The sequence below is a fragment of the Taudactylus pleione genome, unplaced genomic scaffold, assembly GCF_031769625.1.
Source record: "Taudactylus pleione unplaced genomic scaffold, aTauple2 ptg000885l, whole genome shotgun sequence".
Classification (NCBI taxonomy): domain Eukaryota; kingdom Metazoa; phylum Chordata; class Amphibia; order Anura; family Myobatrachidae; genus Taudactylus; species Taudactylus pleione.
In genome coordinates this window covers 1,668,450-1,688,137 of record NW_028285286.1, presented here as the reverse complement: position 1 = coordinate 1,688,137, position 19,688 = coordinate 1,668,450, and the positions used below count along the sequence as shown (strand labels likewise).

The following is a 19,688-nucleotide window of genomic DNA, read 5'->3' as shown; positions in this document are numbered from 1 at the left end:
AATGCAAATGTCACACCTAGAATCAACTCCAGACACTTTACCTGCTTAACTGATAATGAAATAACGAGGGAATAGCCCACACCTGTCCATGAAATAGCTTTTGAGTTGATAGTCCCATTACTTTTGGCCCCTTAAACAGTGGGAGGCACATATAGAAACCATTGTAATTCCTACACCGTTCACCTGATTTTGATGTAATTCCCCTCAAATTAAATCTGAAAGTCTGCAGTTAAAGCACATCTTGTTTGTTTCATTTCAAAGCCATTGTGGTGGTGAATAGAGGCCAAAATATGAAAATTCTGTCAATGTCCCAATATTTATGCACCTGACTGTAGCTTTTTGTCATCAGTAACCATGGACCTTACTGAAGGTCACTAATTATATAATTTACAGTGCATCCAGAAAGTATTCACAACGCTTCATTTTTTCCACATTTTGTTACATTACAGCCTTATTCCAAAATGGGAAAAAAAAAAAATTTTGTCCTCAAAATTCTACACACAATATTCCATAATGACAACGTGTAAAAAGTTTTTTATTTTTTTTTAAATTCTTGCAAATTGAATTTTAAAAAAAACTAAAAAACTAAGAAATCACATGTACATAAGTATTCTAAAAAAGCCATTACAGTTCTGGAACAACATCCTATGGACAGATGAGACAAAGATCAACTTGTACCAGAGTGATGGGAAGAGAAGAGAAGGAAAGGATCTGCTCATGATCCAAAACATACCACCTCATCAGTGAAGCATGGTGGTGGTAGTGTCGTGGCGTGGGCATGTATGGCTGCCAATGGAACTGGTTCCCTTGTATTTATTGATGATGTGACTGCTGACAAAAGCAGCAGAATGAATTCTGAAGTGTTTCGGGCAATATTATACGCTCATCTTCAGTGAAATGCTTCAGAACTCATTGGACGGCGCTTCACAGTGCAGATGGACAATCACCCGAAGCATACTGCAAAAGCAACCAAAGAGTTTTTTAAGGCTAAAAAGTGGAATGTTTTGCAATGGCCAAGTCAATCCGCTGACCTGAATCCGATTGAGCATGCATTTCACTTGATGAAGACAAAACTGAAGGGAAAATGCCCCAAGAACAAGCAGGAACTGAAGATATTTGCAGTAGAGGCCTGGCAGAGCATCACCAGGGATGAAACCCAGCGTCTGGTGATGTCTATGCGTTCCAGACTTCAGGCTGTAATTGCCTGCAAATGATTTGCAACAAAGTATTAAAAAGTGAAAGTTAGATTTAGGATTGTTTAGTTTGTCCCATTACTTTTGGCCCCTTAAAAACTGGGAGGCACATATAGAAACCATTGTAATTCCTACACCGTTCACCTGATTTGGATGTAATTACCCTAAAATAAAATCTGAAAGTCTGCAGGTAAATCACATCTTGTTTGTTTCATTTGAAAGCCATTGTGGTGGTGACTAGAGGCCAAAATCTGAAAATTCTGTCAATGTCCCAATATTTATGCACCTGACTGTATGTACATTAGGGAATAGGCTCGTATCAGACATATGGGCTGTGTAGTTTTACATGATCCTGTTCCTAAGAGAACGCAGCACGGCGAGATATTTATAGTCAGATGTGTGCTCACTGTCTTCTCTCTCCTGCGTATGACCAGAAGATTCTGACTCTGTTATATTAATATCACAACTCCCAAGAAACACTTATGTCCCTGACATATCATAGCCCTGATCTCAGCCGCCCTGAAGCCTGCAGATTTAATGTACGTCAAATCACGAATTCTAGACTAAGAACATATGGACTACAACTCCCAGCAATCCCCCTGCTGCCAGCTTTTGGTAGTCAATGGTAAGCAATTTTTGGCTTTCCAACCGATGTAGTAGTACAGCTTGGCTAGCAGGTCATGCTGAGACTTTCAGTTCCACAATAGCTGAAAAGATATGAGGGGTTGGGTACGGGATACAGACGCTCGGGATCCAGGCGGTCAAAGTCCTGACGCCGGCATCCAGACAGGGTTAGGATACAGACACCTGTCTAGTATCCTAACCCTCCCCCTCTCCGTAACCCTAGCCTACCCCCCCTAGTGCCTAAACCTAACCTCCCCCTTCCTGCACCCCAAACCTAACCCTCCCCCCTAAGTGCCTAACCCTGAGGCTAACCCTCCCCCCCCCTAAGTGCCTAACCCTCCCCCCCCTAAGTGCCTAACCCTCCCCCCTAAGTGACTAACCCTGAGGCTAACCCTCCCCCCCTAAGTGCCTAACCCTCCCCCCCTTAGTGCCTAACCCTCCCCCCCTTAGTGCCTAACCCTCCCCCCCTTAGTGCCTAACCCTCCCCCCCTAAGTGCCTAACCCTCCCCCCTAAGTGCCTAACCCTGAGGCTAACCCTCCCCTCTAAGCGCCTAACCCTCCCCCCTAAGTGCCTAACCCTGAGGCTAAACCTCCCCCTATGTGCCTAACCCCACTACTTACCTTCGGGATGCCGGCGCTGGTATTCTGGCAGGTGGCGGGATTCCGGCACCAGCGTGTGCCGGCATAGTGACCGCATCCCGATATGAGTGGTCTCTGGTGCTGTATTGTGAATAAGACACAGTTACACTGCTTATAGCTTGTACACAGTTCTGGCCCAGTTTTTAGTCAATTGGGTGGATTTTAGATACTGAATAAACAAACATGAGGGGTGCAGACGAAATGTGACAGGTTACCGTTATATCTGCGACGTTGGCCTGCAAAGCATCCTGGGAAGCACAACCGCTGCACACCCTTAAAGCTCTTACTACAGTATTTATTTCATCTCCAGCTGTGTAAAGTGTAAACATAGTGCATACAATACACTGATATCTTTCACTGTCCTTTGTTGGTCCATTTTTTGTACATTAAACGTCCTGTGTTCTCTGACTGTGATGATGTCTGTGAGTTTGCCTCATGTCTGTGATATCCTGACTAATACGTAGGCCTCAGGATGGCCACCGGTGAGTAACCTCGATGGTGTGTAACCATCGACATAAAACCATCAATGGTTTCACCCACCGATGATCAGCCCTAGTCTGTTGTGCAGCGGGCCAATCATATTTGGGGGCGGGGCTTTGGACTGTTTCCCAGTGCCTTGTAGGACATTGGAGGATATGTGCCATCAATGGCAGAGATCCATTGGATCTCCACCATCAGTGGCAAAACCATCTGTGGTCAACTATCGATGATTTGTAGTCATCAATGGTCAGTGGCCATTCCTAAGTAGGCCGTGAACATTGGTCCAGCACACAAACTGGCTGCCTCTACTATAAGGGTCAGGTCCTCTCTGTGATGGATGTGCCTTCATACCCCATTGCCGCAAACGTGCAAAAAAGCCCTTCTCGGCGAGCCTGGTCATCGGCGACTCGCCTTGCGCCGAGCGTCGTCTTTGCTCGAGTGCGCTTCTTATTCACACAAATTAAAACATTGGATGCAACAAAACCGCTTATGGAGACTGCGCTGATCAATGTGATATGTGATATTAGAGTGTGTACATCACACTGCGTGCGAGTAATTCTGGACCTGTATACGGAGTGCTCTGACGCAGCGGTCGCAGATATTTTTTTTTATACACCAGGTTCCATCTGCGACTCTGTACATATTTAACACTAATTCCTGTGCAGTTAATGTCGCAGCCCGGCGATTGAGTGGTGTTTCGCTGTGAATAAGACACAATTGCACTGCTCAGTACGGCTCACTCACGCCATGTGTCTCCCACTGTATGGCGTATTGAGACTAGGTGTATAAGGACATATCTGTGATTTTTATACATTGCCGGATCCCCATTTATACTGATAATGTGTAATTTGAAGATGATTCATTACGTGCGCTGCATCCATAATGGTCTCTCCTCTATTCCCCAGCTGGAGTGCCAAGCTGTACCTGACGCCCAGTAACATTGTCCTACTGACCGCCATCGCCCTCATCGGCGTCTGTGTCTTCATCCTGGCTATAATTGGAATCCTGCACTGGCAAGAGAAGGTACGCCCTATGGCACACACGTAGTACAGTGGTCAGCAGTGTGACAAGCCGTGTTATACGGGAGTGCTAGTAATACACTGCTGTACAGGAGACATGAGAAACCTCCCTTATACAGATCAGGTCTGTGATCCCAGTCTGTGAAGGACCTGTCCTGTTATGTACAGGGGCATTCAGTGACACAATCCCAGTATGTAATGGCAGTTATCTATCCACAGGAACGAGGATCCACGTATTGTAATAATAGATTGTCTTTTGTGTAATAATATGAAGCATTCCTACGGTTTTATGCCAGAAAGCCACCAACACCACCGCCTGTATATTGTACACAAAGGTGGTGATCATTGTGTTGTAGATGTATAATGCTCCATAGAGGTGGGAGAACGTGGGCATACATAGAACAGGGACAGATCAATGCAGACGTGATAACGGAGGGTGGGTAGGTAGGGCCCTGCTCACGTGAGGATTTACAGCTGGCGGCCATGAAAGCAAAGTGCACAAATCTCATTTCATTCATCATAGCAAATCCTGAGACTGGAGAAAGTAATGTAAGCAAAGGGGCGTGCGCACAATTCATGGCGAGCATGTGCTACGTGTTCATCGTTGTCTGCAGTGATTGCAGCCGTTAATGCTTAGCAAAATATAATGGCGTTCTATAAAAGTGCACATTCAGCGTCTGATGGATGCGCCATCGTACAGTATACTACAGCTGGGTCAATCACCTAGGCTCCGAGGAGCGATGTGCAGGCCTGATTCATCTTGGATCGCAGTTGCAAAGACGCACGCAATTGGTCGATTGTTGCGGTCTGCGCATGCGTTTGCATCGCAGTGCGCAAACTAGCAATTGCAAACAGAATTGCGATTGCAGACCTAGAGCAGAGTGATTGACAGGAAGGGCTGTTTGTGGGTGGTGACGGTGGGTTGGTCGGGCGAACGCAGGCATGCCAGTGCGTTTCAACGACGTTGCAGGGGCGTGCATAAATTATTCACTGCGTGGCCATAAGCAGCCACAGCACTGATAGCGTGCGCGTGGCCATAAGCAGCCATAGCACTGATAGCGTGCGCGTGGCCATAAGCAGCCATAGCACTGATAGCGTGCGCGTGGCCATAAGCAGCCATAGCACTGATAGCTTGCGCGTGGCCATAAGCAGCCATAGCACTGATAGCGTGCGCGTGGCCATAAGCAGCCATAGCACTGATGGCGTGTGCGTGGCCATAAGCAGCCATAGCACTGATGGCGTGCGCGTGGCCATAAGCAGCCATAGCACTGATAGCGTGCGCGTGGCCATAAGCAGCCATAGCACTGATAGCGTGCGCGTGGCCATAAGCAGCCATAGCAATGATAGCGTGCGCGTGGCCATAAGCAGCCATAGCAATGATAGCGTGCGCGTGGCCATAAGCAGCCATAGCACTGATAGCGTGCGCGTGGCCATAAGCAGCCATAGCACTGATAGCGTGCACGTGGCCATAAGCAGCCATAGCACTGATAGCGTGGCCATAAGCAGCCATAGCACTGATAGCGTGCGCGTAGTCATTTGCAGCCATAGCACTGATAGCATGCACGTGGTCATAAGCAGCTATAGCACTGATAGCATGGCCATAAGCAGCCATAGCACTGATAGCATGCACGTGGCCATAAGCATCTATAGCACTGATAGTGTGCGCGTGGCCATAAGCAGCCATAGCACTGATAGCATGCGTGTGGCCATAAGCAGCTATAGCACTGATAGCGTGCGTGTGGCCATAAGCAGCCATAGCACTGATAGCGTGCGTGTGGCCATAAGCAGCCATAGCACTGATAGCGTGGCCATAAGCAGCCACAGCACTGATAGCGTGGCCATAAGCAGCCATAGCACTGATAGCGTGCGCGTGGCCATAGGCAGCCATAGCACTGATAACGTGCGCGTGGCCATAGGCAGCCATAGCACTGATAGCGTGCGCGTAGTCATAAGCAGTCATAGCACTGATAGCGTGCGTGTGGCCATAAGCAGCCATAGCACTGATAGCGTGCACGTGGCCATAAGCAGCCATAGCACTGATGGCGTGCGCGTGGCCATAAGCAGCCATAGCACTGATAGCGTGCGCGTGGCCATAAGCAGCCATAGCACTGATAGCGTGCGCGTGGCCATAAGCAGCCATAGCAATGATAGCGTGCGCGTGGCCATAAGCAGCCATAGCAATGATAGCGTGCGCGTGGCCATAAGCAGCCATAGCACTGATAGCGTGCGCGTGGCCATAAGCAGCCATAGCACTGATAGCGTGCACGTGGCCATAAGCAGCCATAGCACTGATAGCGTGGCCATAAGCAGCCATAGCACTGATAGCGTGCGCGTAGTCATTTGCAGCCATAGCACTGATAGCATGCACGTGGTCATAAGCAGCTATAGCACTGATAGCATGGCCATAAGCAGCCATAGCACTGATAGCATGCACGTGGCCATAAGCATCTATAGCACTGATAGTGTGCGCGTGGCCATAAGCAGCCATAGCACTGATAGCATGCGTGTGGCCATAAGCAGCTATAGCACTGATAGCGTGCGTGTGGCCATAAGCAGCCATAGCACTGATAGCGTGCGTGTGGCCATAAGCAGCCATAGCACTGATAGCGTGGCCATAAGCAGCCACAGCACTGATAGCGTGGCCATAAGCAGCCATAGCACTGATAGCGTGCGCGTGGCCATAGGCAGCCATAGCACTGATAACGTGCGCGTGGCCATAGGCAGCCATAGCACTGATAGCGTGCGCGTAGTCATAAGCAGTCATAGCACTGATAGCGTGCGTGTGGCCATAAGCAGCCATAGCACTGATAGCGTGCGTGTGGCCATAAGCAGCCATAGCACTGATAGCGTGCGTGTGGCCATAAGCAGCCATAGCACTGATAGCGTGCGCGTGGCCATAAGCAGCCACAGCACTGATAGCGTGGCCATAAGCAGCCATAGCACTGATGGCGTGCGCGTGGCCATAAGCAGCCATAGCACTGATAGCGTGCGCGTGGCCATAAGCAGCCATAGCACTGATAGTGTGCGCGTGGCCATAAGCAGCCATAGCAGTGATAGCGTGCGCGTGGCCATAAGCAGCCATAGCAATGATAGCGTGCGCGTGGCCATAAGCAGCCATAGCACTGATAGCGTGGCCATAAGCAGCCATAGCACTGATAGCGTGCGCGTAGTCATTTGCAGCCATAGCACTGATAGCATGCACGTGGTCATAAGCAGCTATAGCACTGATAGCGTGGCCTTAAGCAGCCATAGCACTGATAGCATGCACGTGGCCATAAGCAGCCATAGCACTGATAGCGTGCGCGTGGCCATAAGCAGCCATAGCACTGATAGCGTGCGCGTGGCCATAAGCAGCCATAGCACTGATAGCGTGCGCGTGGCCGTAAGCAGCCATAGCACTGATAGCGTGCGCGTGGCCGTAAGCAGCCATAGCACTGATAGCGTGGCCATAAGCAGCCATAGCACTGATAGCGTGCGCGTGGCCATAAGCAGCCATAGCACTGATAGCGTGCGCGTTGCCATAAGCAGCCATAGCACTGATAGCGTGCGCTTGGCCATAAGCAGCCATAGCACTGATAGCGTGCGCCTAGTCATAAGCAGCCATAGCACTGATAGCGTGCACGTGGCCATAAGCAGCCATAGCACTGATAGCGTGCGCCTAGTCATAAGCAGCCATAGCACTGATAGCGTGCACGTGGCCATAAGCAGCCATAGCACTGATAGCGTGCGTGTGGCCATAAGCAGCCATAGCACTGATAGCGTGGCCATAAGCAGCCACAGCACTGATAGCGTGGCCATAAGCAGCCATAGCACTGATAGCGTGCGTGTGGCCAAAAGCAGCCATAGCACTGATAGCGTGGCCATAAGCAGCCACAGCACTGATAGCGTGGCCATAAGCAGCCATAGCAATAATAGCGTGCACGTGGCCATAAGCAGCCATAGCACTGATAGCGTGCGCGTGGCCATAAGCAGCCATAGCACTGATATCGTGCGCATGGCCATAAGCAGCCATACCAATGATAGCGTGCGCGTGGCCATAAGCAGCCATAGCACTGATAGCGTGCGCGTGGCCATAAGCAGCCATAGCACTGATAGCGTGCGCGTGGCCATAAGCAGCCATAGCACTGATGGCTTGCGCGTGGCCATAAGCAGCCATAGCACTGATAGCGTGGCCAAAAGCAGCCATAGCACTGATAGCGTGCTTGGCTGGTAGCAATTACTGAGTAAGGTCAGGGCTTGTGCAAGTGTGCGTATGGGTCTGATGTTACCGATTGTTTCGCTATGTTCCCCTAGTATATGAATGAGTAAGGTCAGGGCTTGTGCAAGTGTGCGTATGGGTCCGATGTTACCGATTGTTTCCCTATGTTCCCCTAGTATATGAATGAGTAAGGTCAGGGCTTGTGCAAGTGTGCGTATGGGTCCGATGTTACCGATTGTTTTGTTATGTTCCCTTAGTATATGAATGAGAGAGGTCAGGGCTTGTGCAAGTGTGCGTATGGGTCCGATGTTACCGATTGTTTCCCTATGTTCCCCTAGTATATGAATGAGTAAGGTCAGGGCTTGTGCAAGTGTGCGTATGGGTCCGATGTTACCGATTGTTTTGCTATGTTCCCCTAGTATATGAATGAGTAAGGTCAGGGCTTGTGCAAGTGTGCGTATGGGTCTGATGTTACCGATTGTTTCCCTATGTTCCCCTAGTATATGAATGAGTAAGGTCAGGGCTTGTGCAAGTGTGCGTATGGGTCCGATGTTACCGATTGTTTTGCTATGTTCCCCTAGTATATGAATGAGTAAGGTCAGGGCTTGTGCAAGTGTGCGTATGGGTCTGATGTTACCGATTGTTTCGCTATGTTTCCCTAGTATATGAATGAGTAAGGTCAGGGCTTGTGCAAGTGTGCGTATGGGTCCGATGTTACCGATTGTTTCCCTATGTTCCCCTAGTATATGAATGAGTAAGGTCAGGGCTTGTGCAAGTGTGCGTATGGGTCCGATGTTACCGATTGTTTTGCTATGTTCCCCTAGTATATGAATGAGTAAGGTCAGGGCTTGTGCAAGTGTGCGTATGGGTCTGATGTTACCGATTGTTTCGCTATGTTTCCCTAGTATATGAATGAGTAAGGTCAGGGCTTGTGCAAGTGTGCGTATGGGTCCGATGTTACCGATTGTTTCCCTATGTTCCCCTAGTATATGAATGAGTAAGGTCAGGGCTTGTGCAAGTGTGCGTATGGGTCTGATGTTACCGATTGTTTCCCTATGTTCCCCTAGTATATGAATGAGTAAGGTCAGGGCTTGTGCAAGTGTGCGTATGGGTCCGATGTTACCGATTGTTTTGCTATGTTCCCCTAGTATATGAATGAGTAAGGTCAGGGCTTGTGCAAGTGTGCGTATGGGTCTGATGTTACCGATTGTTTCGCTATGTTTCCCTAGTATATGAATGAGTAAGGTCAGGGCTTGTGCAAGTGTGCGTATGGGTCTGATGTTACCGATTGTTTCCCTATGTTCCCCTAGTATATGAATGAGTAAGGTCAGGGCTTGTGCAAGTGTGCGTATGGGTCCGATGTTACCGATTGTTTTGCTATGTTCCCCTAGTATATGAATGAGTAAGGTCAGGGCTTGTGCAAGTGTGCGTATGGGTCTGATGTTACCGATTGTTTCGCTATGTTTCCCTAGTATATGAATGAGTAAGGTCAGGGCTTGTGCAAGTGTGCGTATGGGTCCGATGTTACCGATTGTTTCCCTATGTTCCCCTAGTATATGAATGAGTAAGGTCAGGGCTTGTGCAAGTGTGCGTATGGGTCCGATGTTACCGATTGTTTTGCTATGTTCCCCTAGTATATGAATGAGTAAGGTCAGGGCTTGTGCAAGTGTGCGTATGGGTCTGATGTTACCGATTGTTTCGCTATGTTTCCCTAGTATATGAATGAGTAAGGTCAGGGCTTGTGCAAGTGTGCGTATGGGTCCGATGTTACCGATTGTTTCCCTATGTTCCCCTAGTATATGAATGAGTAAGGTCAGGGCTTGTGCAAGTGTGCGTATGGGTCCGATGTTACCGATTGTTTTGCTATGTTCCCCTAGTATATGAATGATTAAGGTCCGGGCTTGTGCAAGTGTGCGTATGGGTCCGATGTTACCGATTGTTTTGCTATGTTCCCCTAGTATATGAATGAGAGAGGTCAGGGCTTGTGCAAGTGTGCGTATGGGTCCGATGTTACCGATTGTTTTGCTATGTTCCCCTAGTATATGAATGAGTAAGGTCAGGGCTTGTGCAAGTGTGCGTATGGGTCCGATGTTACCGATTGTTTCCCTATGTTCCCCTAGTATATGAATTAGTGAGGTCAGGGCTTGTGCAAGTGTGCGTATGGGTCCGATGTTACCGATTGTTTCCCTATGTTCCCCTAGTATATGAATGAGTGAGGTCAGGGCTTGTGCAAGTGTGCGTATGGGTCCGATGTTACCAATTGTTTTGCTATGTTCTCCTAGTATATGAATGAGAGAGGTCAGGGCTTGTGCAAGTGTGCATATGGGTCCGATGTTACCGATTGATAGTGAACTGAATGAACATTATTATCTCGCCCCGTTACCACATCTTTGTCTGTTATGTTTCCAATAAATACTCATTCATTTGGTCAATGTGGAGTTTTCTCATTGTTCTGTATATGAAGCAGATTACAGACCACTTGCTGACCTTTGTGAAACCTTGTGCGCAGGGAAATATTTTCAGGGACCAATCAAATTCCTCTTTCTGTGTACAGTTAGATCTGATTGGTTTACGTGGCTTACAGTAGCTTTCCAGATGTTAGGTACCCTGCACAGGCCGCCTTTATACTGGTGTCTTGTCACAGGAAGTACAGTGTGTTCTGTGCTCCACCAACTTGTCCCATCTCAGGATCAAAACGCAGCTGTGACCAACTTTATTTGTGTTTTACTGTACATAGGGGTCTATTTACTAAGCAGTGTTGGGAGACAGAGTGAAAAGTGATAAGGTGCCAGCCAATCAGCTCCCGACTGTCATCTCACAGGCTGTGTTTGAAAAATGACAGTCGGGAGCTGATTGGCTGGCACCTTATCACTTTTCACTCCGTCTCCTAACACTGCTTAGTAAATAGACCCCATAGGGACAGATATGGACAATCTATAATGTATAACCTAAAACTGCAGCTGCCGCGTTAAACATTTCCAGTTTACGAATTATAGTATCACTGCTGTCCTGTATAAAGAGCGCAGATCTAAAGCTCGGCAGGTAGCTTAGCCCTGAGGGCCGTGGCTCCATTATCTGCCTATTCCTTGCACATGCTATAAATAAATCTGCCGGATTATATAAGAGAACGGTCTGTCCTGTAATAGAGACCCCCGAGCTCTTGCAGTTAATTATAACTGATGTCATGCAGAGTGTGGATGGTCACTCTCACGTCCCCAGAGTGTCACACCATAGTTGGCAGCTGTCCCTTATTCCCTTAGATATAGATTTGTCCCTGGACGTGTTATCTGCTGGTTACATGCGGTTATACCATCTCGTTATTCTCTAAGTCTTTAGAAATTAGTATTTATTCAAAACATGTTTTATATGTGAATAAAGTAACTCTGTGATTGTGACATGACCGAGCGCCAAGATGGGTGCGGTCTGTTAGGCCGACAGTGCTCATGTCGGCCCCTGATAGTCTGCATTCTGAGGATATCAACATTTCAGATGTCGATGTTCTGAGGATGACGACCGTAATGTCAACATGGTGAATGTCTACTATGTGCCTGGATACCCTCCAAGAAAAGTGCCTAATGGTATTTACACACAGACACATTAGATCCTTTATCAGAATGGCTGAAAGTGCAGATACAGATGTGTCCATATACACCTATTCTCCAATCACGCCAAATAGCCCCATTTGGCGCACCACAGACTTTGCGGCATGCACCAGTCACAGAGGCACCAGGCTGTGGGTTCTGGACTGTAGACGGTAATTAGTTAGACAATTTCTAGATAGACCCCAGATGTTAGACAGTTAAAAGGTCGACAGGTACAAAAGGCCGACCGGTACAAATGATCGACATGGTCGAAAGGTCGACATGAAAATGGTCGACACACAAATGATCGACACGTTGTTTTTTTGTTTTTTTCGGGTTAGGCACTTACTGGAGGGTTAGGCACTTACCAAGACGGTTAGGGTTAGGCACCAGGAGGGAGGGTTGAGGTTAGGCACTTACCGGAGGGTTAAGCATTAGATGGGACGGTTAGGGTCAGGCACCTACCCTGACGGTTAGCTTTAGGCACCAGGAGGGAGGGTTAGAGTTAGGGTGAAGATTAGGGCTAAAAAAAAAAACAAAACATGGTGACCATTTTTGTGTCGACCATTTTTGTGTCGACCTTTTCACCCTGTCGACCTTCTTACATGTCGACCTTTTGTACTTGTCGACCTTTTGTACTTGTCGACCTATTGTCTGTCTAACATCTGGGTTCTGTATTTACATTGTCTATCTAATTACTGTCTATCTCTTACACCACACCCCCCGGGCTGCAGCAGGTATTCGTTTTACACAGATACAAAGTCACAGATAAAGCACAACGGTCCCTGGCATGAGGGAAGGCCGCAGCATCGTAGCCTTTCTTATACACATTCAGACTCTGCCGCCACTGCACATAACGCGTGAGCGCTGTGCGACTTGGTAGCGAAGAGCATTTTTTCATGCAACTTTTTCCCTTTAAAATGTGTCTTCTTGGTAATGCAATGTGAATAGATCGCACAAGCAGCTTCTGCTGACTAAAATGATACGCGGCGTGCCTATATATGTGCCACTGCGGCTGTATCTGCCTGCCCTATGCTACGTTACAGTGCCACTGCGGCTGTATCTGTCTGCAAAATGCTACATTACAGTGTCATAGCAGCTGTATCTGCCTGCGATATGCTACATTACTGTGTCACAGCGGCTGTATCTGCCTTCAAAATACTACATAACAGTGTCACAGCGGCTGTATCTGCCTGCGATATGCTACATTACTGTGTCACAGCGGCTGTATCTGCCTTCAAAATACTACATAACAGTGTCACAGCGGCTGTATCTGCCTGCGATATGCTACGTTACAGTGCCACTGTGGCTGTATCTGCCTGCAAAATGCTACATTACAGTGTCACAGCCGCTGTATCTGCCTGCGAAATGCTACGTTACAGTGTCACAGCCGCTGTATCTGCCTGCGAAATGCTACGTTACAGTGTCACAGCGGCTGTATCTGCCTGCGAAATGCTACATTACAGTGTCACAGCGGCTGTATCTGCCTGCGATATGCTACGTTACAGTGCCACTGCATCTGCCTGCGATATGCTACGTTACAGTGCCACTGCGGCTGTATCTGCCTGCAATATGCTACGTTACAGTGTCACAGCGGCTGTATCTGCCTGCAATATGCTACGTTAGTGTCACAGCCGCTGTATCTGCCTGCGAAATGCTACGTTACAGTGTCACAGCCGCTGTATCTGCCTGCGAAATGCTACGTTACAGTGTCACAGCCGCTGTCTCTGCCTGCAGAAATGCTACGTTACAGTGTCACAGCCGCTGTATCTGCCTGCGAAATGCTACGTTACAGTGTCACAGCGGCTGTATCTGCCTGCGATATGCTACGTTACAGTGTCACAGCGGCTGTATCTGCCTGCAAAATGCTACATTACTGTGTCACAGCCGCTGTATCTGCCTACGAAATGCTACGTTAGTGTCACAGCCGCTGTATCTGCCTGCGATATGCTACGTTAGTGTCACAGCCGCTGTATCTGCCTGCGATATGCTACGTTAGTGTCACAGCCGCTGTATCTGCCTGCGATATGCTACGTTACAGTGTCACAGTCGCTGTATCTGCCTGTGATATGCTACGTTAGTGTCACAGCCGCTGTATCTGCCTGCGATATGCTACGTTACAGTGCCACAGCCGCTGTATCTGCCTGCGATATGCTACGTTACAGTGCCACAGCCGCTGTATCTGCCTGCGATATGCTATGTTACAGTGCCACAGCCGCTGTATCTGCCTGCGATATGCTACGTTACAGTGCCACAGCCGCTGTATCTGCCTGCGATATGCTACGTTACAGTGTCACAGCCGCTGTATCTGCCTGCGATATGCTACGTTAGTGTCACAGCGGCTGTATCTGCCTGCGATATGCTACGTTAGTGTCACAGCCGCTGTATCTGCCTGCGATATGCTACATTACAGTGTCACAGCCGCTGTATCTGCCTGCGATATGCTACGTTAGTGTCACAGCCGCTGTATCTGCCTGCGATATGCTATGTTACAGTGTCACAGCCGCTGTATCTGCCTGCGAAATGCTACGTTACAGTGTCACAGCCGCTGTATCTGCCTGCGATATGCTACGTTAGTGTCACAGCCGCTGTATCTGCCTGCGATATGCTACGTTAGTGTCACAGCGGCTGTATCTGCCTGCGATATGCTACGTTACAGTGTCACATCCGCTGTATCTGCCTGCGATATGCTACGTTAGTGTCACAACCGCTGTATCTGCCTGCGATATGCTACGTTACAGTGTCACAGCCGCTGTATCTGCCTGCGAAATGCTACGTTACAGTGTCACAGCGGCTGTATCTCCCTGCGATATGCTACGTTAGTGTCACAGCGGCTGTATCTGCCTGCGATATGCTACGTTACAGTGTCACAGCCGCTGTATCTGCCTGCGATATGCTGCGTTAGTGTCACAGCCGCTGTATCTGCCTGCGATATGCTACATTACAGTGTCACAGCCGCTGTATCTGCCTGCGATGCTACATTAGTGTCACAGCCACTGTATCTGCCTGCGATATGCTATGTTAGTGTCACAGCCGCTGTATCTGCCTGCGAAATGCTACGTTACAGTGTCACAGCCGCTGTATCTGCCTGCGATATGCTACGTTAGTGTCACAGCCGCTGTATCTGCCTGCGATATGCTACGTTAGTGTCACAGCGGCTGTATCTGCCTGCGATATGCTACGTTACAGTGTCACAGCCGCTGTATCTGCCTGCGATATGCTACGTTAGTGTCACAGCCGCTGTATCTGCCTGCGATATGCTACGTTAGTGTCACAACCGCTGTATCTGCCTGCGATATGCTACGTTACAGTGTCACAGCCGCTGTATCTGCCTGCGAAATGCTACGTTACAGTGTCACAGCGGCTGTATCTCCCTGCGATATGCTACGTTAGTGTCACAGCGGCTGTATCTGCCTGCGATATGCTACGTTACAGTGTCACAGCGGCTGTATCTGCCTGCAAAATGCTACATTACAGTGTCACAGCGGCTGTATCTGCCTGCAAAATGCTATGTTAGTGTCACAGCCGCTGTATCTGCCTGCGAAATGCTACGTTACAGTGTCACAGCCGCTCTATCTGCCTGCGATATGCTACATTACAGTGCCGCTGCGGCTCTATCTGCCTGCAATATGCTATGTTACAGTGTCACAGCGGCTGTATCTCCCTGCGATATGCTACGTTAGTGTCACAGCCGCTGTATCTGCCTGCGAAATGCTACGTTACAGCGTCACAGCGGCTGTCTTGTGAAGAGATGCAGTGTGCGTATACACTACCCCGGCTCCTGACTTCCACTGGTCGTGCCTTAAAATGTCACAATTGTGACATCACAAACATATGTATCATCCTTATTAGTATATGCCGGGACACCTTTCGTATTGTTTTACCTTCTTACTGAGATGAAGCGTAACGTTATAGCGTTATAAAGGCGGGAGAGCCGTCCAGTCGTCCCCTGAGGTGCGTCAGGTCACCTCTCACCGGTGTAATTAGACGCCGCTCATCCATCTCCCGCGCTCGCTGCCGTAACCTCCCGGAAGATTAATCTCCCCTGCTCAACTTTGACTTAGAACTACAGTTATTGAGAAATGAGCGACAGTGTTTTTTAATCCATATTTAAGTGGGTGAATGTGAATTATGTAAGCTATATTCAGCATAGACGCTCGTTAGCAGTTAATGACTTGTTTAATCATTATGAATAGAGAGTGCTGGATCATTAATACTTGCAGAGGAATTAATGCCATTATAAACTGGACCCTTATTAGCGAATAATACGTGTGCCTCTCACAATGGCCTCCTAATGTGTTTTTCCCGTTACTGTGTTCCAGAAGGCGGACGACCGAGAGAAGCGGCAAGAGGCTCATCGCTTCCATTTTGACGCAATGTGATTCCCCGAGGAACCTTTCTACGACCAACGCATGTGGGACCTGGGGCTACGCAGCTACGTACAGAGCGACGAGTTTACCACTGGAGGCCATTTTGCAGCATGACCAGGCCACAACCACCAGGAGTAGTCCTATATGTATATTTTGCATTATGTGTTAATTTATTGGTGCGTATTAAAAAAAATGAGATTGAAATCCTGTATTACGTTCAGCCCCGTTACGCTCCCTGAAAAGGGCTCCCAATGATTTTTTTTTTTCCGCCTGAAAGGACCTTTTTTTTCTTTTTTACGTTCTGCCGTGTAAAATAATTTGTTAGAAGGGAAACGATATTGTTTTAATCTCTGGGAATGACTTTGTATGTGATCACTGTCCATTATAGAAATTCAGATTGTAATACCTGTTACATCTGTATAATTTTGCATGTTTGCACAAGCTTCAATGAAAGCTGTAAGATAAATCTAAAATTAAGTGTACCAAGGGTGTTTTGTGTGAGGTGCATTAGATTAGAGGCTTTGCAGTGTAACCATTGCCTGCACAACGCCATTTTGTGACCTGAACCAATCTCTGTGTGACTCTGCAGTGATGTCACTAGTTTCCAGGGAGATGATGGGCAGAATATTGCTCTAGCCCACAAAATGGCTGCCTTGGAATATGGACAGTGCAGTGACTGTCGTATTGACTGTATCGATACAGGGGGTTATTAGGCAGCATGGTTCATTGTATTTCCTTTTGATTAATGAAGGATTTGCCAAATTCATGTGTAAATTAGAAATGGTGTATTTATGTTTTAGTGCGAATATTCTGAACAGCGGTAGCGACCTATCCGCCTTCAGTACACGAACGGTCGGTAATGGCAGCTGAACACTCCATGTCACGGGCTTATTGGATAATATGGTATAAGTGTGATGTAACCTGTAGCGACGATTATTATATAGCTATCACTGCAAATATTGGGCCATCCGATACTGACCACAGCTCTGGTTGTTTGCGCTAAAGATTCCTGCAGATTTGGGGTACTGACGACGCACAGAGCCGGGTGCAGCCATACCTGGGGGTGCCTCAGTTTTCATGCTGACTGTAACATTGCCGTTTGTCATTCGTATTGGGGGGGGGGGGGGGGTGCGATAGCACCTTTAGTCATTGTCAAACGTTGGCTCCTGTGGGTGGGGAGATGTATGGGATGAACCCCTACTGTAAATTACAAGGATAATAAAAGCCAGTGAGGATGGATATATATCACGGGACCGCAGGCTGAGGCGACTTCGATTCATATTAATAAATTACAGTACAAGGTTCTCCAGTATAATAAAGACACACGTTTTCCTAATAAACACTAAAGCAATGACACCACAACTCACTGATAATACAAGTTATTTACAGGTCATATAAATATATATTATTATTATTAGCTCTTGTGTTTTATATATATATATATATATATATATATATATATATATAAATAAATAAAATATGCTCCATGTAATGTCACTTGTATTCTGCTGTATATTGCTGTCCTCTTATTTATATTATTCCACCCCAGCGCTCATCCACCTCCACAGAATTTGCCATGGATGGGGCAATGTGTCTGGGCTTATAGGAGATTCTGTAAACTGGGCTAATTTATTGCTAATATTATTTTCTGGCCACAGCTGGATAATAAAGACTGTGGTGGAGAATGGGCATTATTACTGTGCAGGGCGCCATTCTGCTTGTACGCTGACACTTGTACTACCGATAGGCTGCTGATCTCTCTGCACCGGCCGCTACATTCCTGTAACTTGTAGTAAATTGTGTTCTGTGAACTGATAAACTGTCAATCAGATGACTTTGGTTCTCCGTGTTCTCCTAACCATGATCTGTAATTAAAGAGAAGGTAACATTTCAGAAATGGGTGCGCTCTGTCATTTCTCAGTGGTTTTTGTACTGTGTATAATAGTGCTATTACAGAACTTAAAGGTGATAATAATACGCTGGATGCCCGGTGTATGTAATAATATGCTGTACGCCTGTTTTCTGTAAGTGTGTAATAATATACTGTATGCCTATTTTATGTAAGTGTGTAATAATATGCTGTACGCCTGTTTTCTGTAAGTGTGTAATAATATGCTGTACGCCTGTTTTCTGTAAGTGTGTAATAATATACTGTATGCCTGTTTTCTGTAAGTGTGTAATAATATGCTGTAGGCCTGTTTTATGTAAGTGTGTAATAATATACTGTATGCCTGTTTTATGTAAGTGTGTAATAATATGCTGTATGCCTGTTTTATGTAAGTGTGTAATAATATACTGTATGCCTGTTTTATGTAAGTGTGTAATAATATACTGTATTCCTGTTTTATGTAAGTGTGTAATAATATACTGTATTCCTGTTTTATGTAAGTGTGTAATAATATACTGTATGCCTATTTTATGTAAGTGTGTAATAATACGCTGGATGCCTGTTTTCTGTAAGTGTGTAATAATATGCTGTACGCCTGTTTTCTGTAAGTGTGTAATAATATGCTGGATGCCTGTTTTCTGAAAGTGTGTAAAATATGCTGTACGCCTGTTTTCTGTAAGTGTGTAATAATATGCTGTACGCCTGTTTTCTGTAAGTGTGTAATAATATGCTGTACGCCTGTTTTCTGTAAGTGTGTAATAATATGCTGTAGGCCTGTTTTCTGTAAGTGCGTAATAATATGCTGTATGCCTGTTTTATGTAAGTGCGTAATAATATGCTGTACGCCTGTTTTCTGTAAGTGTGTAATAATATACTGTATGCCTGTTTTATGTAAGTGTGTAATAATATACTGTATTCCTGTTTTATGTAAGTGTGTAATAATATACTGTATGCCTATTTTATGTAAGTGTGTAATAATATGCTGTACGCCTGTTTTCTGTAAGTGTGTAATAATATGCTGGATGCCTGTTTTCTGTAAGTGTGTAATAATATGCTGTACGCCTGTTTTCTGTAAGTGTGTAATAATATGCTGTAGGCTTGTTTTATGTAAGTGTGTAATAATATACTGTATGCCTGTTTTATGTAAGTGTGTAATAATATACTGTATGCCTGTTTTCTGTAAGTGTGTAATAATATCCTATATGCCTGTTTTATGTAAGTGTGTAATATACTGTACGCCTGTTTTCTGTAAGTGTGTAATAATATGCTGGATGCCTGTTTTCTGTAAGTGTGTAATAATATACTGTATGCCTGTTTTATGTAAGTGTGTAATAATATACTGTGTGCCTGTTTTATGTAAGTGTGTAATAATATACTGTGTGCCTATTTTATGTAAGTGTGTAATAATATGCTGTATGCCTGTTTTCTGTAAGTGTGTAATATACTGTACGCCTGTTTTATGTAAGTGTGTAATAATATGCTGTATGGCTGTTTTATGTAAGTGTGTAATAATATACTGTACGCCTGTTTTATGTAAGTGTGTAATAATATGCTGTATGGCTGTTTTATGTAAGTGTGTAATAATATACTGTATGCCTGTTTTATGTAAGTGTATAATAATATACTGTACGCCTGTTTTATGTAAGTGTGTAATAATATACTGTACGCCTGTTTTATGTAAGTGTGTAATAATATA

The 19,688-nt window shown here is 46.4% G+C and overlaps 1 protein-coding gene across 1 annotated transcript in view; it reads left to right on the top strand.

Annotated features, from left to right (window-relative positions):
• ITFG1 (integrin alpha FG-GAP repeat containing 1) overlaps nt 1–17,995 on the top strand; it is a 270,576-nt gene extending 252,581 nt beyond the window's left edge. The window contains exons 17-18 of the mRNA XM_088458986.1: nt 3,842–3,959; nt 16,057–17,995. Coding sequence (XP_088315112.1) covers nt 3,842–3,959; nt 16,057–16,116 — 178 coding nt within the window. The 3' untranslated portion in view covers nt 16,117–17,995. The remainder of the gene's footprint in view (nt 1–3,841; nt 3,960–16,056) is intronic.
• The last annotated feature ends 1,693 nt before the right edge of the window (nt 17,996–19,688 follow it).